Source organism: Oncorhynchus nerka, linkage group LG7 (genome assembly GCF_034236695.1).
Source record: "Oncorhynchus nerka isolate Pitt River linkage group LG7, Oner_Uvic_2.0, whole genome shotgun sequence".
In the NCBI taxonomy this organism is placed as follows: domain Eukaryota; kingdom Metazoa; phylum Chordata; class Actinopteri; order Salmoniformes; family Salmonidae; genus Oncorhynchus; species Oncorhynchus nerka.
In genome coordinates, this window is record NC_088402.1 from 53,045,476 (window position 1) to 53,066,664 (window position 21,189).

General features: G+C 46.4%; 1 protein-coding gene across 1 annotated transcript in view; it reads right to left on the minus strand.

The window, feature by feature from the left end:
• The window catches only part of baz2a (bromodomain adjacent to zinc finger domain, 2A), a 39,204-nt gene that overhangs the window by 7,052 nt on the left and 10,963 nt on the right, over positions 1–21,189 (minus strand). The window contains 24 exon segments of the mRNA XM_029663988.2: positions 1,490–1,636; positions 2,932–3,067; positions 3,292–3,575; positions 4,055–4,120; positions 4,521–4,681; positions 4,947–5,102; positions 5,409–5,637; positions 5,756–5,831; positions 5,833–6,355; positions 6,457–6,601; positions 6,731–6,793; positions 6,875–7,043; positions 7,179–7,253; positions 7,437–7,651; positions 8,306–8,956; positions 9,049–9,114; positions 9,217–9,278; positions 9,463–9,688; positions 13,426–13,527; positions 13,813–13,921; positions 14,138–14,198; positions 16,290–16,691; positions 16,821–17,072; positions 18,096–20,285. Coding sequence (XP_029519848.2) covers positions 1,490–1,636; positions 2,932–3,067; positions 3,292–3,575; positions 4,055–4,120; positions 4,521–4,681; positions 4,947–5,102; positions 5,409–5,637; positions 5,756–5,831; positions 5,833–6,355; positions 6,457–6,601; positions 6,731–6,793; positions 6,875–7,043; positions 7,179–7,253; positions 7,437–7,651; positions 8,306–8,956; positions 9,049–9,114; positions 9,217–9,278; positions 9,463–9,688; positions 13,426–13,527; positions 13,813–13,921; positions 14,138–14,198; positions 16,290–16,691; positions 16,821–17,072; positions 18,096–20,285 — 6,566 coding nt within the window.

Here is a 21,189-nt window from a genome sequence, read left to right on the forward strand (position 1 = left end):
CCTTTCAGACGTAATTTGTAATCAAGGTATGATTCATTCTTTGTATATCTAATTCTGTGTGATTAGTTAGGTATTTAGTAAATAAATAATTAAACCCAATGTTGTAATGCTGATTCAACTTGTTAGCCAGAGTTCATGAAGATAACCAAGAATTTATAACTTTCAGATGAGACTGAATTAAGGTGACGATTGCTATTGATGTAAAATATTACTAGGTCTTTAAGAGTTTATTCGGAAGATAACAGCTCTACAAATATTATTTCTTGGTGCACCGACTCTCTAGTTAATTACATTTACATGATTAGCTCAATCAGGTAATATTAATACCTAGGATAGGATAAAGTAATCCTTCTCACCCCCTTAAAAGATTTAGATGCACTATTGTAAAGTGGCTGCTCTACTGGATGTCATAAGGTGAATGCACCAATTTGTAAGTCGCTCTGGATAAGAGCGTCTGCTAAATGACTTAAATGTAAATGTAATTAATTACGGAGAAAGGATTTTATAGAATAACATGTCATATCACTTAATCCGGCATAGCCAAAGACACATTATTGGTGCTCCCGTACGAGGAATCTAAAAGAAAAGGACGCTTTCATTTCGATTCAGCCTGTATAACATTGAAAAGCAGATCACATAATATACCAAATTTATTATACACATTATGGGTGTTAGAGAAAAGCATTATTGGGTGTGTGTGTGCTGAGGATTCCCCGCCTCCGTGTTGTTCTCTGACGTAGTCAGTGGGTAACGTAAGCGAATACATTTCTGTATGAGGGCTTGATGAAGTTAATTATAGAAATCTGAGAAATAGAGCGTTTGGCCAAATGCAGGGCTATTTCTGCCTCCTGCATTTCAGACGTGGGTAGGCTCGGTCATTATTCATTTCTCGAGCGAGGACAAAGAGCCAGCCGATTGAAATTCAGGAGAAATCAGCTTGACCAGTGATATATTTCTCGCGAGTAGACCACGGTGCATTTCGTTGTTTGCCGCGTATTCCGGTTAAAACAAGAATTTACAACTTTCAGATGAGGTAAAATATTACTAGGTCTTTAAGAGTTTATTTGGAAGATAACAGCTCTATAAATATTATTTTGTGGTGCCCCGACTCTCTAGTTAATTACATTTACATGATTAGCTCAATCCGGTAATATTAGTAACGGAGAAAGGATTTTATAGAATAGCATGTCATATCACTTAATCCATAGCCAAAGACACGACACTAGCTAGCTTGCTGTTTTAGCCAGCTAGCAAGCTAGCAAGGGAAGACAAGAAAATCACTGCTATCGCCCGTCTCAATGTTGCTATTTGGTAGTCTAGGAACGCAAGGATCGGCAAAGTATCATGCTACCAAAAGGTACACATTGATCCCCCAAAAAATCAGACTCCGGGAAACGCACACCCTTTAAATGACTGAGTAAGCTGAGGAACAGTCACCACTGCTGTAAATCCATAAGGCTAGCCGAGCAGAACCCCAGTCAGTCCTCACCTTGGAGAAACAGGTGGGGCAGAACCAGTCCCCCTCTGGCACCTGGGTGACCTTTGGCCTCAGGCAGTACATGTGGCAGCCGCGGTCACAGCAGTCACACAGCAGCAGGTACTCATCATTATCCCCCTTCCTGCACACTTGACACGTCTACAACAGACACACAGGTAGAGTCTTGAAGACAAAATTTCTGTTGCTGTCTTTGAGACTGTGATAATATACTGCATGTGTTTACTGGAAGCTGCTTTGGATGTTTCATTTTTTAAAACATTTTATTTCACCTTTATTTAGCCAGGTAGGCAAGTTGAGAACAAGTTCAAATTTACAACTGCGACATGGTCAAGACTAAAGCAAAGCAGTTCGACACATACAACAACACACACATGGAATAAACAAAACATACAGTCAATAATACAGTTGAAGAAAATCTATATACAGTGTGTGCAAATGAGGTAAAAAAAGGGGAGGTAAGGCAATAAATAGGCCATGGAGGCGAAGTAATTACAATATACCAATTACACACTAGAGTAATAGATGTCCAGAAGATTAATATGCAAGTAGAGATACAGGGGTGCAAAGGAGCAAGATAAACAAAATAAATAAATACAGTATGGGGATGAGGTAGTTGGATGGGCTATTTACAGATGGGCTATGTACAGGTGCAGTGATCTGTGAGCTGCTCAGACAGCTGGCGCTTAAAGATAGTGAGGGAGGTAAGAGTCTCCAGCTTCAGTGATTTTTGCTATTCATTCCAGTCATTGGCAACAGAGAACTGGAAGGAAAGGCAGCCAAAGTAGGAATTGGCTTTGGGGGTGACCAGTGATATATACCTGCTGGAGCACGTGCTACGGGTGGGTGCTGCTATGGTGACCAGTGAGCTGAGATAAGGTGGGGCCTTTCCTATCAGAGAATTGAAGATGACCTGAAGCCAGTGGGTTTGGCGACGAGTATGAAGCAAGGGCCAGCCAACGAGAGGGTACAGGTCACAGTGGTGGGTAGTATATGGGGCTTTGGTGACAAAACGGATGGCACTGTGATAGCCCTCAACAAATTGGATGCAGTCTATTTTGTAAATGACATCGCCGAAGTCGAGGATCGGTAGGATGGTCAGTTTTCTGAGGATATGTTTGGCAGCATGAGTGAAGGATGCTTTGTTGCGAAATAGGAAGCCGATTCTAGATTTAATTTTGGATTGGAGATGCTTAATGTGAGTCTGGAAGGAGAGTTTACAGTCTAACCAGACACCTAGGTATTAGTAGTTGTCCAAATATTCTAAGTCAGAATCGTCCAGAGTAGTGATGCTGGGTGGGCGGGCAGGTGTGGGCAGCGATCGGTTGAAGAGCATGCATTCAGTTTTACTTGAATTTAAGAGCAGTTGGAGGCCACGGAAGGAGAATTGTATGGCATTGAAGTTCGTCTGGAGGTTAGTTAAACAATGTCCTCACCACTTTGACCACGGATCTTTCCCAGGCGATGGCTTTCTCCAGCTGCAGCAGACACAGACACAGCTGGGGGGCGCTCCGACAACGATCCAGGGCCTGACGCCATGTCCGCAACCTGGAGGTTATCTCACTCTCCAGACTGGGGGGAGGCAGGAGAAAGAGGGGAAGGAAGAGATTACGGAAACAGTTAAGAGCTTAAGTGAGAAAAAAGCTTAAATCACTCTGAAGTGTTTTAAGCAAATTGACCAAATGCTACACACAAATCCAATCCCTCCTACTACGATTAAATCACGCTCCCATCCACTCCATCCTTTCCAACCTCTAACCCCCTAGCCTGACTTTGACCCTGTCCCTTCCTCTCACCTCATGACGTCCATCTGGCCCATCTGGCTCTCCTCGGGGGTGAGCGGGGCGAGACGCACCACCTCAGCCAGGTTCCAGAGGGGCTCCTTCAGGTAGCGCCGGTCGATGTTCCTCTCCAGGTTGGCCAGGCGCAGGACTGCCAGGTCCAGCGGGTGACTGGCCACGCGGGGCAGGTCCGACCACTCCTTCTTGGTCCGCACGATCCAGTCGTCCCGGGGGTCCGTGTCATGCTCGTAGTACCGCAGGTCGTCACGTGTGGAGTCTGCCTCTGGGACCGTGTAGGGCTGAGGGGAGGGGAGGAGGGAGAATGACAGAAAAGAGAATATTATAGTTCTCGACAACCAAAAAGCAGTTAGCAAAAGGACTTTGAAGCTAGAGAAAGACTCAAAAAGGGTTGTGAGGAAAGGTAAGTGACATCAAGTGAAGACATCAAACAATACATTTGTATAACGACGTTTACTAATTAACAACATAACAGCAGGCCCCTAAAAAAGGACAGAGGCAGGGTGAATAGAAGGAGCAGAGAGACAAACAGCTCGTATTTCTAACAGTAAGGAGCAGGGGTGTTAAAGTGAAAATTCTACACATTCTGATATTTGGGACAACTCCATGTCATTTTAAGAGGTGTAGGAAAAGAGGAATTGTAACAGATACAATTAAAAGGAAAATAAAGGAAAGGGGGAAACATGAAGACGTGTGAACGAGTGTAGATCTTAAAACAGGGTGACGACGAGCGACATTAGATCTGAAACCTGGTTTGTACCTGGAATCCTGCGCCTGGCGTTTCCGTGCTATTGTCAGTGTCACTCCTTCCATTCTGGGGAGCCATCTTGAAATATAAGTCATGGACATGTGATGTGATGAGTGTGACCTCTTTTTGCATGACACTACGACATGGGGGGGGGGACACAGTCACTCTGTACAAACTGCAGCAGCACAGGCCAAATACTCCACCCTCTGGACATTCAGTGCAACTGCAGCCATAGTAAAACTGACAAAACGATTCAACTCTAGCATATCTATCAACCACCCACGCAGCCCTGGGTGCATCTCCACAGTCTAAAGTGTCTTCCTCGCCTTTGTCCGCCCAGATCTGAAAACGCTGTAAACGTGGGGGGTGACTTATTTGGGAATCTCCTCTCCCCCAATTCAACTTCCAGGAATCCACTTTAGACTACTGCAACACAGCCCCACCCCAACACAGCCCCACTGTCCCCCTGGCGCCTCACCTTGAGGTGCAGGTCAGCGGCGATGACCCTCCGCTCCAGGTCCTCCACCCAGCGGAGGGCGCTGACGTCTGTCTCCAGGGCCCGCTCCTGGACCTGCCACGGCTGCTGCAGAGCCTCCAGCAGGGCCTCGCCGACCTCCACCTTCACCTGGAATATAGTGTCTGGTGAGAGGACAGGATGGAGAAGAGGGGAAGAGGCAAGGGGATAGAGAGGGAGAGAAGGAGAGATGGTCAAGAGAGAAAGGGAACGGAAAGACGTGTCGTCATCCAGTTTGCATTCATTACAAAACCATCCTTATTTAAACCAAGTCCCATTGATGTCAAATGCAGCTTCAATATAAAACACAAGCAATCCGAAACACAGTACACCTTTTATTATCACATCTTCCCCTATAGCTGACTGAGTGACCAGTGTTCATTGCCTCACCGTTGATGGGTCGTGTGCAGACCTCAGCCAGGTACTCCATGTGTTTGGCCAGGTGTTTGTGGAGCACCTTCTCCCGTATGCCTCGCGGGTGCAGGGCCTGCAGGGTAGCCGTCAGCTCCTCAGGCTCCTTGATCCACCACCAGCCACGCACCATCGCTAAGGCAACAGCAGCAGCACACACATTAGACACCCCCGCATCGCCGCCTAGCATATCAACGTTAGCTAACCATGTTAGTCATATTGGCTAACCACACCACAAACATGTCAACCACTACTGATCTGGTTGAACATGCTAGTATTTTCGGCTAACCATGCGTTTATCATGTAAGACAAATCAACAGCTCAAATTGCAGCATGTTTACATTGCTGACAAGTCTCATCAGAAACCGCAGTGAGGAAATTTGATACACGTAACCACAGCGGTATTGGAATGGGCTTGAACTGAATGGATTGAAGGCTTACATGCTGGAATGGGCTTGACCACGAGCTGAGTGAAGTACTGCTGCTCTATCTCCTGGAAGAGCGTGGAAGGAGGGCGGCCACGACGCTTAGCTGCAGCCCCTCTAGCCCCAACCCTACGGGCGGGACTGCTGCCCCTGCTGCCCCTCCTCCGCCTGCGCCCCGGTTTGGCTGGGGTGGGGGTCTGGGTAGGGGCCACCTGGGGTGGGGAGTCCGTGGGGGCTGGGACAGACTGGAGAGGGAAAGGGAGAAAGAGTGCTTGTTTAATAAGAGATCATATGAAAATGCATGTAGTGTTCTCTCCCATGAGGGTCCTGGAGAGTGTGCAGGGGGCTGAGGTTGGGACTCACCTGCAGCAGTGGAGCGGCGAGGGCGGGCAGGGTGCTGGGGGTCAGAGGGAGGCGTTTGGGGGGTGTGCTGGGGGGTCTGGGGTTCTGTCAGAGAGGTTTTGTCACATGGCTGTTTGGGCAGCAAGTTGAACCACTGCCCCTGTTTCTCCGCCATCTCCTTCACACTGTCCTCTGGTTGGCTGCCTGTTGCTGGCTCCGTCCCGTTAGTTATGGCGCCCTGCAAGTGGCTGAGCCAGTTGTGGAAGGCGGACTGCGTGAGGTCTTGTGAGCCGTTGGTGGTGGCCTCTGGGGCAACGCTTGGCCTAGTCTCCTCCCCGCCGGACTTGCTGCTACGGCGACGGCGGCGACACTTGGCAGTGCGGAGGTGTAGCTCCACCTCTAGTTTGATCTTGCGGGGGCGACCACGGGCCCTGGGGCTGCTCATGAGAGAGGCGGTGCCAGGGAGGGGGTCCTCCTCAGGGGGGAAGGAAGTCTGAGACTTGGGAGGGAGAGGGGATGGGAGGGGGGCAGGAGGAGTTGTAGGAGTGAGCGTCTCCTCCACTTTAGGTTCCCTCTTCAGAAGAGTGATAGGCACCTCCTTCACCAGGATATCCTCTGACGCTACAGACAGAGGAGAGATATGTTTAGAGTCAATAAAAATATGCTAAAGATCTTTTTTTGTTGGCTAGCAGAGGGTTGAGGGCAGGTTCTCTGTGACTCACCTAGGATCTCCTCAGGCCCCTCCACCAGCACCCCTACCAGGTGGGGCAGGACCCAGTATCTCCGGCGGAACCGGTCCTGGCCCAGAGAGACCGCACGCAGGGAGTGGGACGACTGGAGCAGCTTCTTACGGAAAAACACCTGCCGCTGTGGAGGAGAGGAAATATTTTGCAAATATAAAAAACAACCCAGACATGCGCACACAATGTAGTTAGAATAGACACGACATTAAAAAAACGAATGCGGAGGATGAACTGCAGAGTATGTTAGCCTTACCTTCGTTAGCTTATCGATCTGCCTCTCCAACTCTGGAACGCTGTCATTGGTGGGGCTGTCAGTCTGTGGAAAGGGCATTTGGTGAGTACAATATATAGTACATCCTCACCGCCACATATGACACACACGCGCGTGCGTACGTACGTCGCCGAGTTTGGGCTCCTCCTTGGGTGTGCGGCGGCCCCTCTGCATGGCGCTGCTCCCTTGTAGAATGAGGTTCTCCTCCTCTGCCACCCTGGCACTGCACCTCCTCTCCTCGAGACACAGCTCCTCCTCAGAGCGCCCTGTACGCCGTGCTAGAGCTGCCTTCAGTCTGGGGGGAGCACATGCACGTCAGATCACACACACATCAGATATCAAAACACACACACACATCAGTGGTATCACACACTCTCCTTCCACCAACTAAGACAAACGCTAAATTAAAAGGAGCCGTGACTGGCCTTACTTGCGCAATTTCCCCTCGATGATCCACTTGTTCTTCCTGTAAGTAGCCATGTTTTCCAGTGTGTTGTCAATCTCACTGCAATGCAAAAACATTCAAACAGGCATCACTTAAATGTGGGAAATTTTTGACACATTTCCATTGTGGAAGATGTCTGCATCACACTTAGGATACTTCATGAAACAAATATCAGCAGTAATAGTAGCGAGGGCGTGAAGGTTGATAGGTAGCTCCTTAGTTTATCTGTATTGTCACCCTGACCTAATGACGATGTTGCTACCGTTGAGGACCTCCACCAGGAAGCCCAGGATGGCAGCCTTTGTGTCGGGGCCGAGGGCATGGAAGGTCTTGGTCCGCAGCACGTTGCACACCTCCATGTCAAAGCCGTGGGACTCCAGGAAGATTCGCAGGCCCTCGGACACTGTGCTGCGAGTCAGCTCCAGATCCACCAGCTTCTCCCCTAGGATCTTCACTGACTGGAGGGAGAAGGGAACTGGTTAATCTGTTGAACTAGGGTTTAACATGCAACTACATTTTTAAAATGGTAAACTATTGCTAACAGTGAAATGTCAACATGAAGAACTTTAATTATTTAAAAAAATGTACCCCCTTTTTTCTCCCCAATTTCGTGGTATCCAATTGTTAGTAGCTACTATCTTGTCTCATCGCTACAACTCCCGTACGGGCTCGGGAGAGACGAAGGTTGAAAGTCATGTGTCCTCCGATACACAACCCAACCAAGCCGCACTGCTTCTTAACACAGCGCGCATCCAACCCGGAAGCCAACCGCACCAATGTGTCGGAGGAAACACCATGCACCTGGCAACCTTGGTTAGCGTGCACTGCGCCCGGCCCGCTACAGGAGTCGCCTGGGCTACCCCCTGGTGCGCGATGAGACAAGGATATCCCTACCGGCCAAATCCTCCCTAACCCGGACGACGCTAGGCCAATTATGCGTCGTCCCACGGACCTCCTGGTCGCAGCCGGTTACGAGTCTCTGGTGGCACAGCTGGCGCTGCAGTGCAGTGCAGCGCCCTTAACCACCCGGGAGGCCCAGAACTTTAAATAAAGAAAATAAAAACAGTAACACCCATCAGCAAAACTAGCTCTATAGAGTCCACAACACACACCTGGTAGTAGGGTGGCAGGCCTGGGTCGTGTAGTGCAGCCTCCACCAGCTTGATGAGCAGATCCTGGACCTCGCCTTGGCTGTCTCCCAGGCCCAGGAGGCTCTCCTGCAGTGTGCTGAGGCTAGGCACGTCCATGGGGATGTGGAGGCCCAGCACCTTGCCATAGCTGTGTAGGAACTCCACCACAGTCAGGCAGTGGGAGAAGGCCACGCCAGAGAGAACCACGCCAGGGATCCGAGACAGCTCCGGAAGGGGCTGGTGGTCTGTGAGACACATGTCCTCAGTGGGCTTCTTCAGCTGCTCCAAGATCATCTGCTGTCTCTTCCTCTCCTCCAGCCGTCTCTGGGATTGGGCTCTCCTTTCCACCTGCTTCTTAGCTGCCAGGGCTGCCTGGGCTGCAGCCTCCGCCTCTGCCTGGGCCTTAGCCAGGGCCTTGGCCTTACTCCTGGCCCCCAACACTCTCTTCCCCTGGGCTACCCTCTCCTGGTCCGTCTCCACGACCGGTAAAGGCACCTCAGCTTTCTTCTTCCTAGGGCCACGCTTTTTGGGCTCTGGGGCGGGCGGTTGTGGGGGGGCAGGCTGTGGGGGCTCTTGGTCGGCTGGTTCAGCCTTCACCTCCTCCTGGTCCTTGGTCTCCTTGGCTTTGTCAAGCTGAGCACAGGAAACACAGAAGGTGAGGGATTTATTAGATAAAGAGGGAGACCGATTTGTGTTTTGGTCTTAAAAAGAAAGTAAATCCTTACCTTCGCTTGCTTTTTCTCCTGTCGGATCTTCTTGTTCTTGTTATTCTCCTTTCTTTTCATCCTTGCCTAGAGGAGAGTAACCATTTTACTTAGTGTGTTGGAAGCAACCTGGAAACACCACAAAGATGCAATTTTAGTCTTCAGATTTTGATACTTGGTATACCATACCTTTCTCTTCATTTTCTTCTTGATTTTGACAAGTTTTTCCTTGTCCTCCTCAGTCAGAGCTTCTAAAAATAGAGATCCGACAGCTACATTCAAGACGTCAAAACCACAACCTAATACAAGCTTTTTGATGCAGACAAATTCTACAATATTACGTTTCTGATCCCGTCTTGCCATTGAATCAGTCTGTATAGTGGCCTACATTCCAACCAGTGAACAGGCTCATTTCACCAGGCTATGTCCACTCACCCTTGGCCTCCAGCCTCTCCAGCATTCTGGCGTCAACCTTGCTAAGCAGGTCCACCATCTTTGGTTTGGGCGGCCTGCCGGGCTTTCGGACTAGCCCACCCTTGGCGCGCCGAGCTCGGGGGCGGGGCTTCTCTTTGTCAGGGTTCGGAGGTCGGCCGCGTCGGCCCGTGATGGCCATGATCATGGAAGGCACCTCCTCATTGGCCAGGAGGCACCATTTCACTCCCTGGAGGAGATCATATGAAAAGATTTATGGGAAATGTGTCTTCTTTATGATATTACACCACAGCCCTATTCGCATGGGACTTGTACAACTAGATAAAGTTGGCTATGTATACTATTCCACAGGATTAGTTTTTTCCTAATTGTATTTTTATTTTTTATTGACAGTTATGACGGAAGCCTGGAGTTTTTTTTCTTCTAAGCGTGAAGATATTTCATCAAGTCTGATATCTCGAGACTGGTTCACAAGTTTCTAAACCATCTTCGGTATATTGTTGCCATAATATTTGAATTGAATCATAATCATTAGGATATTTTTTATTTTATTTTACCAGGCAAGTCAGTTAAGAACAAATTCTTATTTTCAATGACGGCCTAGGAATAGTGGGTTAACTGCCTGTTCAGGGGCAGAACGACAGATTTGTACCTTGTCAGCTCGGGGGTTTGAACTTGCAACCTTCCAGTTACTAGTCCAACGCTCTAACCACTAGGCTACCCTGCCACCCCATTTCAGCGATCCGAGGTAGAAGACGTCCTAAATGCCCCCCCGCCTTCAGATGTCAGCTAAACAGCGCACTTGCACTTGATACGTGTTTTTAGGCTATGGATGAGAAAGTGAACTGTCATTTCCAAATGTTGGAGGTGAGTTGTATGCTGCTTTGCGATTTATTAACCGCACAGGTTGCATTAAATAGGCACAATATCTTTTAATGATGCATTTGGCGATGTTCAATTCAATCGCAAAAAGCTGATAAACAAAAGCATTCACTGTGAAAGTGTAGGCACTTCACATAAAGGCTACGCGCAGCACTTTCTTGCTCAAATCGCGAGCAAACACCTGTCAAACTTAGACATTTCTCTCAAAAAACAGGGATGTCAATTTGTAGGGATTTTGGAGTTAACCCAAAAAATCTGTAGGTTATTCTGGCTGGAGTTGTTACTCTCCTGCCATGTAAAAATGACTGACATGGCAGATTCGGACTTAACTTTTTATGGCTGCAGGGGCAGTATTGAGTAGCTTGGATGAAAAGGTGCCCATTGTAAACGGCCAGCTCCTCAGTCTCAGTTGCTAATATATGCATATTATTATTAGTATTGGATAGAAAACACTCTAAAGTTTCCAAAAAAGTGGCTTCTATTTTGAAAACTCCATGTTCCATAGCCTCCCTTTGCTGGATTTAAAGGGATATGAACCAGATTCCTTTTCCTATCGCTTCCTCAAGGTGTCAACAGTCTTCAGACATAGTTTCAGGCTTTTATTTTGAAAAATGAGCCAGAACGATAACATCGCATCAAGTGGTCACATGAGTTTTGCTTGCGCAACAGTCTGGATAGGTATAGCTTTTCCCTCTCCTACTGTGAAAGACATTTGCGGTTGATATATTATCGATTATATACAGTGCCTTGCGAAAGTATTCGGCCCCCTTGAACTTTGCGACATTTTGCCACATTTCAGGCTTCAAACATAAAGATATAAAACTGTATTTTTTTGTGAAGAATCAACAACAAGTGGGACACAATCATGAAGTGGAACGACATTTATTGGATATTTCAAACTTTTTTAACAAATCAAAAAATGAAAAATTGGGCGTGCAAAATTATTCAGCCCCTTTACTTTCAGTGCAGCAAACTCTCTCCAGAAGTTCAGTGAGGATCTCTGAATGATCCAATGTTGACCTAAATGACTAATGATGATAAATACAATCCACCTGTGTGTAATCAAGTCTCCGTATAAATGCACCTGCACTGTAATAGTCTCAGAGGTCCGTTAAAAGCGCAGAGAGCATCATGAAGAACAAGGAACACACCAGGCAGGTCCGAGATACTGTTGTGAAGAAGTTTAAAGCCGGATTTGGATACAAAAAGATTTCCCAAGCTTTAAAACATCCCAAGGAGCACTGTGCAAGCTATAATATTGAAATGGAAGGAGTATCAGACCACTGCAGATCTACCAAGACCTGGCCGTCCCTCTAAACTTTCAGCTCATACAAGGAGAAGACTGATCAGAGATGCAGCCAAGAGGCCCATGATCACTCTGGATGAACTGCAGAGATCTACAGCTGAGGTGGGAGACTCTGTCCATAGGACAACAATCAGTCGTATATTGCACAAATCTGGCCTTTATGGAAGAGTGGCAAGAAGAAAGCCATTTCTTAAAGATATCCATAAAAAGTGTCGTTTAAAGTTTGCCACAAGCCACCTGGGAGACACACCAAACATGTGGAAGAAGGTGCTCTGGTCAGATGAAACCAAAATTGAACTTTTTGGCAACAATGCAAAACGTTATGTTTGGCGTAAAAGCAACACAGCTCATCACCCTGAATACACCATCCCCACTGTCAAACATGGTGGTGGCAGCATCATGGTTTGGGCCTGCTTTTCTTCAGCAGGGACAGGGAAGATGGTTAAAATTGATGGGAAGATGGATGGAGCCAAATACAGGACCATTCTGGAAGAAAACCTGATGGAGTCTGCAAAAGACCTGAGACTAGGACAGAGATTTGTCTTCCAACAAGATAATGAAACAAAACATAAAGCAAAATCTACAATGGAATGGTTCAAAAATAAACATATCCAGGTATTAGAATCGCCAAGTCAAAGTCCAGACCTGAATCCAATCGAGAATCTGTGGAAAGAACTGAAAACTGCTGTTCACAAATGCTCTCCATCCAACCTCACTGAGCTCGAGCTGTTTTGCAAGGAGGAATGGGAAAAAATGTCAGTCTCTCAATGTGCAAAACTGATAGAGACATACCCCAAGCGACTTACAGCTGTAATCGCAGCAAAAGGTGGCGCTACATAGTATTAACTTAAGGGGGCTGAATAATTTTGCACGCCCAATTTTTCAGTTTTTGATTTGTTAAAAAAGTTTGAAATATCCAATAAATGTCATTCCACTTCATGATTGTGTCCCACTTGTTGTTGATTCTTCACAAAAAAATACAGTTTTATATCTTTATGTTTGAAGCCTGAAATGTGGCAAAAGGTCGCAAAGTTCAAGGGGGCCGAATACTTTCGCAAGGCACTGTATTTTAAAAACAACCTGAGGATTGATTATAAAAAACTTTGACATGTTTCTGTGGACATTATGGAAACTATTTGGAATTTTCGTCTGCGTTGTCGTGACCGCTCTTTCCTGTGGATTTCTGAACATAACGCGTCAAACAAACGGAGGTATTTTGGATATACAAATAATCTTTATGGAACAAAAGGAACATTTGTTGTGTAACTGGGAGCCTCGTGAGTGAAAACATTCGAAGATCAAAGGTAAACGATTAATTTGATTGCTTTTCTGATTTTCGTGACCAAGCTACCTGATGCTAAGTGTACTTAATGTTTTGTTGTGCGATCGATACATTTACACAAACGCTTGGATTGCTTTCGCTGTAAAGCATAATTTCAAAATCTGACACAACAGGTGGATTAACAAAAGGCTAAGCTGTGTTTTCCTATATTGCACTTGTGATTTCATGAATATAAATATTTATAGTAATATTTATTGAATGTAGCGCTATGCTATTCAGTGGTTGTTGATGACACTTATCCCGTTAGTGGGATTGCAGCCATAACAAGTTAAAATACAGATTTGTTTGGTGCTCGTGCACACAACTACATTACCCAAACTCCCCCGGTAAAACGAATCCCGTCCGAATAGGGCTTATGACAGTCTGCATTGAGTTATTACTACAGCTATTTATGATGACAGATCTGTCAGCACAGACAACAGATCCACACACACACCTCAGCGGAGTCCATCTCCTCGTAGAAATCTCCTACGGGCATGCGGGGGCTGAAGCTGAAGTGTTCCCTGGTCACAGCAGTGTCCTTGTGCCTGTTCAGGTACTGAGGGAGAACAAGACCATGGGTCAGTGACAGAGCCGGGGAACATGGGAGAAAGCCAGGTCATAGGTCACCAAGTCACATGTTATCCACGCACCGTATGAGCAACTGACGGTTTAATGCAATAAGATCAAATGCAACTGCTGTTTGTATACTAAAAACATGTCCTCTTATAATTTCTGTGTGACGTGGTAAATGCCCTGTGGGAAAGATATCCCACTGTATCAAGAGATATTTGTAGCTGCTAAACTTCTGTGACAAAAATGTTTTACTCTAACTGCCAGTTACCTTGATGACTTCTGGAAACTGCTTAATCCTTCTCCCACAGGGGCTGTAGTACCAGGTCTCCCCCTTCAGCCGGTCCTCAGTCTTCCTGACTCGGACTTCCCTCCTCCAGCTAAAGCACAGATCAATAAAAAGTCACGTTAAGAGCCACATTCAACACACAGTAGAAGGATCATAGTATCCCTGCAGTCGGCCTAGAATAGAAGGATGAAACCGAGGAGTATTGTATTTATGGGTGAACACTAACCTGCACTTTCCACACATTTGAAATATTTGGCACAGAGACACACTAATTAGGGGAGCTTTTCACAAGGATATGTATCATTACCCATGGAGCAGAGGGAAGTGGACCTGCTCCTCTGTTGCTATCCTCCTCCTGGGGGTGTCACCTGTACAAGGAACAAAGAGAGGAGAATTAGATTTGTACAGAATTACTCTCATCCATCAACATCGGTTTAGAGCATGGTTCCCCCAAGTTTTCAGAGCCCCCAAAAAATGTATTAATAAAAATTAAATATATATATATACACACACACACCAAGTGAGCAAGCAACACCTGTCACAGCAAGTGAGTTTAATTTTGGAAATCTGTTCCAAAAAAGTATTCCCATGCATAATAGGGAGATACTGTATATGTGGTCACATACAAATCAAATCAAAATGTTTTGTCACATGCTTCGTAAACAGGTGTAGGCTGAGAATGAAATGCTTACTTTACAGGTCCTTCACAACAATGCAGAGAGAAAAACCTAAGCAAGGTATGAAATTATTTTTTTTCTCAAATATCTGTTTGGGCTTCTTGTGTTCAATTTTGCAGTCTACAAATGATTTGTAATTATGTTCCAGCCACATGACGATCTGAAAAAAAATTGTCCTGCAGATGAATCTAGTTGATTATCCCTGGTTTTGAGTTTATAATCATTGGGTCATAACTACACTGAACAAAAAATATAAATGCAACAATTTAAAATATTTGACTGAGTTACAATTCACATAAGGAAATTGGTCAATTTAAATGAATTCATTAGGCCCTAATCTATGGATTTTACATGACTGGGAATACAGATATGTATCGGTTGGTTACAGATACCTTTTAAAAAAAGGTAACGGCGTGGATCAGAAAACCAGTATCTGGCATGTGACCACCATTTGCCTAATGTAGCATGACATCTCCTTTGCACAGATTAGATCAGGCTGTTGATTATAGCCTGTGGAAGGTTGTCCCACTCCTCTTCAATGGTTGTGCGAAGATACTGGATCTTGGCGGGAACTGGAACATGCTGTCATACACGTCGGTCCAGAGCATCCCAAACATGCTCAATGGGTGACATGTCTGGTAAGTATGTAGGCCATGTCAAAACTGGGCCATTTTCAGTTTCCAGGAATTGTGTACAGATCCTTGCGATATGAGGCTGCACATTATCATGCTGAAACATGAGGTGATGGCGGCGGATGAATGGCCCGACAATGGGCCTCAGGATCTCGTCAAGATATCTCTGTGCATTCAATCCTATTGCGTTCGTTGTCCATAGCTTAGGCCTGCCCATACTGTAACCCCATCACCACCATGGGGCATTCTATTCACAACGTTGACATCAGCAAATAGCTCACCCACACATACGCCGTTTGTCTAGTACAGTTGAACCAGTGATTCATCTGTGAAGAGCACACTTCTCCAGCGTGCCATCAAAGGTGAGCATTTGCCCACTGATGTCGGTTACGACACCAAACTGCAGTCAGGTCAAGACCCTGGTGAGGACGACAAGCATGCAGATGAGCTTACCTGAGACGGTCTCAGACAGATTGGGCAGAAGTTCTTTGGTTGTGCAAACCCACAGTTTCATCAGCTGTCTGGGTGGCTGGTCTCAGAAGATCCCGCAGGTGAAGAAGCCGGATGTTGGGGTCAAGGGTTGGTATGGCTAGACGTGGCCTGCAGTTGTTAGGTGAGTTGGACGTACTGTCAAATTCTCTAAAACGATGTTGGAGGCGGCTTATGGTAGAGAAATTAACATTAAATTCTCTGGCAACAGCTCTGGGACATTGCAGTCAGCAAGTCAATTGCACGCTCCCTCAACTTGAGACATCTGTGGCATTGTGTTGTGAGAAAACTGCACATTTTAGAGTAGCCATATTGCCCACAGCACAAGGTTCACCTGTGTAATGTGCACCTGTGTCATGCTGTTTAATCAGCTTCTTGATATGCCACACCTGTCAGGTGGATGGAATATCTTGGCAAATGAGAAATGCTTACTGACAGGGTTGTAACATTTGTGCACAACATTTTAGAGAAATAAGCTTTTTGTGCATATGAAACATTTATATGGGATATTTTATTTCAGCTCATGAAACATGGGACCAACACTTTACATGTTGCGTTTATATTTTTGTTCAGTATACATCTAGAGAAAAAACAAGAACAAAAAAATATATACAATCATTTCTATAATTTCCAGAATCAAAATAGTTAGCGTGTTCATTACCAGCAGTGGAACTGTCATCTCCGTCATTGTCGTTATTGCCATCATTGGGTTTAGTGTTAACATCAATTTTCGCTATTTTGGGTGGCATCGGTTCCAGATTCTTGACCCTAACCTTCTTGGGTTTGATGGCCGGCGGGGTCTCGCCACTGGTCATACATGATTCATTGCTGGTAGTGACTGGTCCACTTTGACAAGAAAGTAAGCCTTCAGCAGAACGTTCAGCCTCTTCTGTGACTGCTACTGATTCTGTCTTCTTTCTCTTTCTTGGTGGTCCCTTCTCCTTTTTCTCTACGACCTCTCCTTTCTCAAGCTTCTTCTTCTTCTTCCTCTCCACCTTTATCTTATCCACCTTTGGAGTTTTAACAGCGGACCTCCGCTGTGCTTGCCCGGGGACCCGAGGAACTGGAGAGAATGATAACAGAAAGTCAGAAATCCTTGCTTGGCTATTGTACACAACTTTGTTTGCTCAAAATGAACTGGAGTTGCACAGAAATATCATAAAGGAAAAAAGGGACAAAGAAGTTGGTTTACCGGGAGTGGAGGCTGCTGGAGTGCGTGGCTTCCTGGGTTTCCTTGGTGTCTTTTGGCTGGTGGTGGGTACGGCTGGGGCGGCTAAGGGCAGGAGTGGGGCTGCAACCAGGTTCCCCACCAGGGAACTGAGCGCCGCTGTGTGCTCGCCTTTGTCCATAACAGGGGGAGCCATGATACTAACGGCACTGGCCTTGGTGGTGCCAGCACAGTCTGGTATATCCTGGCCCTCCGACTCACATTCCCCTTCAAACCCTGTCAAGAGGTTATAAGATTAAGGGTTAATGGTTAACAACCTCAAATTAACTGACAGTCACTGTATGTTGACAAAATAAGTGCTCCCATAGCTGGCTGTGATAAATAAGAGTTGATAATTAATCAACTCTAATTTCCAAGTTCCAACCAACAACTCTTCAACCATCTACCCACACACTATCTTACATAAAGATGCTACACAGGGTTTAAAAAATATTTACGTTGTAATTTTAGAAAATGACCGTAACATACTGTATCTGCAGTAATAGTGTAATGATAGTGTTTTACAGCGTTACTTAACCACCAGCGTTGTGATTGGCTGTGATTTTGCATCCTGATTTCTCCTGCTGGAGAGGCATCTGTGTCAAAATGGGAAAGCTGTTCTGACTTTGTAGCTGTATCTAGTGGAAATCGCTCTGTCATTTCCTGGTTGCAAGACTTCTACACTCAATTTCAGTTTAAGTGAGAAAACAAGCACTTGGTTTAGTGAATCAATGTACCATCTAAATCACTGTGAAATTATATTGTCAATAACAAAGCATATGATTTTTACAGCTGTTTGAAGCTGGTGGACCAAAACCGAAAGTAAAAGGCTCCAACACAAGTTGAGCCTTTTACTTTCAGTTTTGGTCCACCAACTTCAAACAGCTGTAAAAACCATATGCTTTGTTATTGACAAAATAATTTCACATCTATTTAGATGCGACCGCATTTTTCACACATGTTCAAAACATCTAGAAGTGACTATGTTGGGATTCACAATACATTTCAGATCATTTGGGAAATTATTTTTTAAATCTCATTTAAAATCAATTTTAAAAATTAAATAAAAATCGGTCCCCATAACTTGATTCAGATTTGTGCCACAAATGCCAAAACGTTTGGATTGCTTTCATACCTTGTCCATAGACAGTTTACAGAGTAAGGAAACCAATGTGTAATTTTGTAATTTGGGTGAAATAACCCTTTAAGCTAATTAAATACAAACACAGGTTGTCATATCAACTATGGCAAGGATCTTACCTTTGTAGGCTGGGGGTGGTTTGGCAGGGCCATTTGAGCTTGACCGGGAGACGTCATTCTGGGAGGATTCAACACAGGAGTCCTCCATCTGAGAGGTGTTGGTCAGAGAGGAATCCAGCATGGACACCCCGGTGCTCAGGCAGCTGTCAATGGTCTCCTCTGCCTGGGAAGAGTCCTCTGTTTGGGTATCATCCAGCGTCAAGTCCCTGGAATCCTCCACAGAGGAGAAGCTGCTATCTATTGTAGTGTCAGCAACATGTGATATTTCATCCTCACGAGAGGGGTGATCTATGCGAGAGCTGTCATCCAATTGAGAGGTGACATCCAATCGAGAGCAGTCTTCATCCATGCGAGAGGTATCATCAAACCGAGAGGTTTCACCATCTACACGGAAGCTGTCATCCAATCGAGACGTGTCATCCATTCGAGAGTTAGCGCCAAGTCTAGAAGTGTCACCAAACTGAGATGTGTCGTTGAGTGACGAGTCGTTACAAGCGCCATCCTCTTCAGTAAAGCTGGTTTTCTCCATCCTGGTGCTGTCGAGGCACGTGGACACCTGCGACGACTCGTCCGCAGACTCCTCAAACGCTGACTCGTCCGTCTCACAGGTGTCATCCAGACCTCTTCTCTCCAGGGGAGAGTATGAGTGTCTCAGGGGGGCGGTGTCCATTCTCTCCGCACGCATTTTGTCGCCAAAGGAGTTCTCTTGGTCCTTGGGAGGCGGAGGAGTCCCAGGAATATCTGTGAGGGGTTTGTGTGAGTGTTTTTCAGATTGACGAGTAAGAGACTTGGTGGCATCCATCTTTGATGGTGTTCTAAATGGGTCGACTTTAGGCTGTGGAGAACTCGCCTCTAGTTTTCCAGGTGGTTCTACAAAGGGTTCCTTCTTGTTGCCCATGGCCTTCTTATTCCCCATGTCTCGCTCCTTTGGCTCAGCGGAAAACATGCATTTAGGGGCTTGTGGAGGAGCAGGAACGGATAGGGAAGGCGCAGAGACAGCAGGAGGGGTTGAGGGGACCATATGAAGAGCAGTCATCACTGCACGAGGCACAAACACCAAGGCAGGAGGCTCAGACGTTGAAGAAACTCCGGGGGCTTGAACTTTAGGGCCTTGAACTGTTAAAGGAGGCATAGATACCTCCTTTGGAGACGAGGACACTGCAGACGCAGACTCTGTGGAGGGAGCAGAAACTGCTGGGGGAGGAGTAGACACAGATCGAGGAGGTGAGGACACTGATATAGAAGGTGCACTGACTGCCCAAGGAGGACTGGGCACTGCTGAGGAATTTTGCCTTACTGCCACCAAGGTAGTAGACACCGCTGGGGGGGACACAGAAACCCTTGGGGGAGGTGCAACTGCAGATATTGATGGAGTCCAAAACTTTTCTCGAGGAGCTCCAGATAAAGCTGTGGGAGAGGAAGTCAAAGGTGGTGGTCTGGATCCTTGAACCATCTGCTGAAGTGCAGAGATGGGCGCAGACATGGAGCGCGAGGGAGCACCCACCATAGTAGGAGTAGAGACCATCGCAGGAGGGGCAGATGTCATGGGAGCAGTCTGATGTGCCACAGACACTGGGGGAGGAGCACTGACTGGATGGGGAGCAGACACAGCTGGAGGTATAGAGGATTTGTCCAGGAGAAGAGGTGGTGCAGGTGGCTTGGGAAGAGTTACAGACACTGACGAGGGTGGAGATGCCACTGATGGAGGTGTGGACAAAGACACTGGAGAAGGTCTTGTGCTCATCAGAGGAGGCGAAGACAGCCCGGGAGGAGGTCCAAGCACAGGGAGAGAAGGAGAAGAGGACATGGGAGCCGCTGAGTTTCGGGGAGGCGCAGGACTAACAGAGAAGGATGAAACGACAGGAGGTCCTAATGTACCCATTGGAGGAGTAGACATTGCAGGAGGTGCAGAGAGCCTAGAATGGGTGGAAGGCGCAGACACAGCCGGAGGATGGGACGACATCGAGTGTGGAGGCGCAGGTGGCGCAGACTCCCTCGCTGAGGTTGCCATTTCATGGTGCTGGGCCATCGGCTGCTCAGAGCGCTGGCAGTAGTCAATGGTAGGCCCCATCGGGGGTCCAGGGGGCTTGGGATGGTAGCTGTCGCTTTTAGGCAGCAGCTGGGTGACAGACGCCCTCTCCATCCCATTATAACCTTTATCCACATCCTTAAACACTTCACTCATCCGCCCTAAGGAACAGGAACACAAACAACAGTGAGACCATTAGAAACGACAGAAAGACAACACAGCAGCCACAAGGTAATTCTAAGAGGGAATCTGGAGAGCAGATGGCGCTTTTAAAAAACACCTTGGGGACAATCTGCTGCATGCCAGCGTGCCACCTCAGTAAGACAGCAAAGGCGGCAATATAAATAGTGGCTGTATCATTGCAAGGGGCAAGGAGTTTTTTTATTATGCATTGTGGTGCACATTAGATTTGAGGTATGCAACACCCTACGGGTGGCGGTGGAGAATAAGGATGTGTAGGTGAGGTATACAATTTTGGATGACAGTACATTTGACACTCTTCTCCTCTGCTCCTTACTGCATGTGCTGCCATAGAAATAAAATGAATAGAACGGGTGTCACCCACTCAAGTTAACGATGGCATAATGGGTGGAAGTCGGAAGTTTACATACACCATAGCCAAATACTCAAACATAACGATGATCATTATGGCCAGAGTTCTATTTTTGTTTCATCTGACATTTCTCCAAAAAGTACGATCTTCGTCCCCATGTGCAGTTGCAAGCCGTAGTCTGGCTTTTTTATGGCGGTTTTGGAGCAGTGGCTTCTTCCATTCTGAGCGGCCATAATGTCAAGCAAAGGTAGGCCTTGAAATACATCCACAAGTATACCTCAAATTGACTCAAATGATGTCAATTAGCCTATCAAAAGATTCTACAGCCATGACATGATTTTCTGGAATTTTCCAAGCTGTTTAAAGGCACAGTCAACTTAGTGTATGTAAACTTCTGACCCACTGGAATTGTGATACAGTGAATTGTAAGTGAAATAATCGGTTTATAAACAATTGTTGGAAAAATTACTTATGGTATACACAAAGTAGATGTCCTAACCAACTTGCCGAAA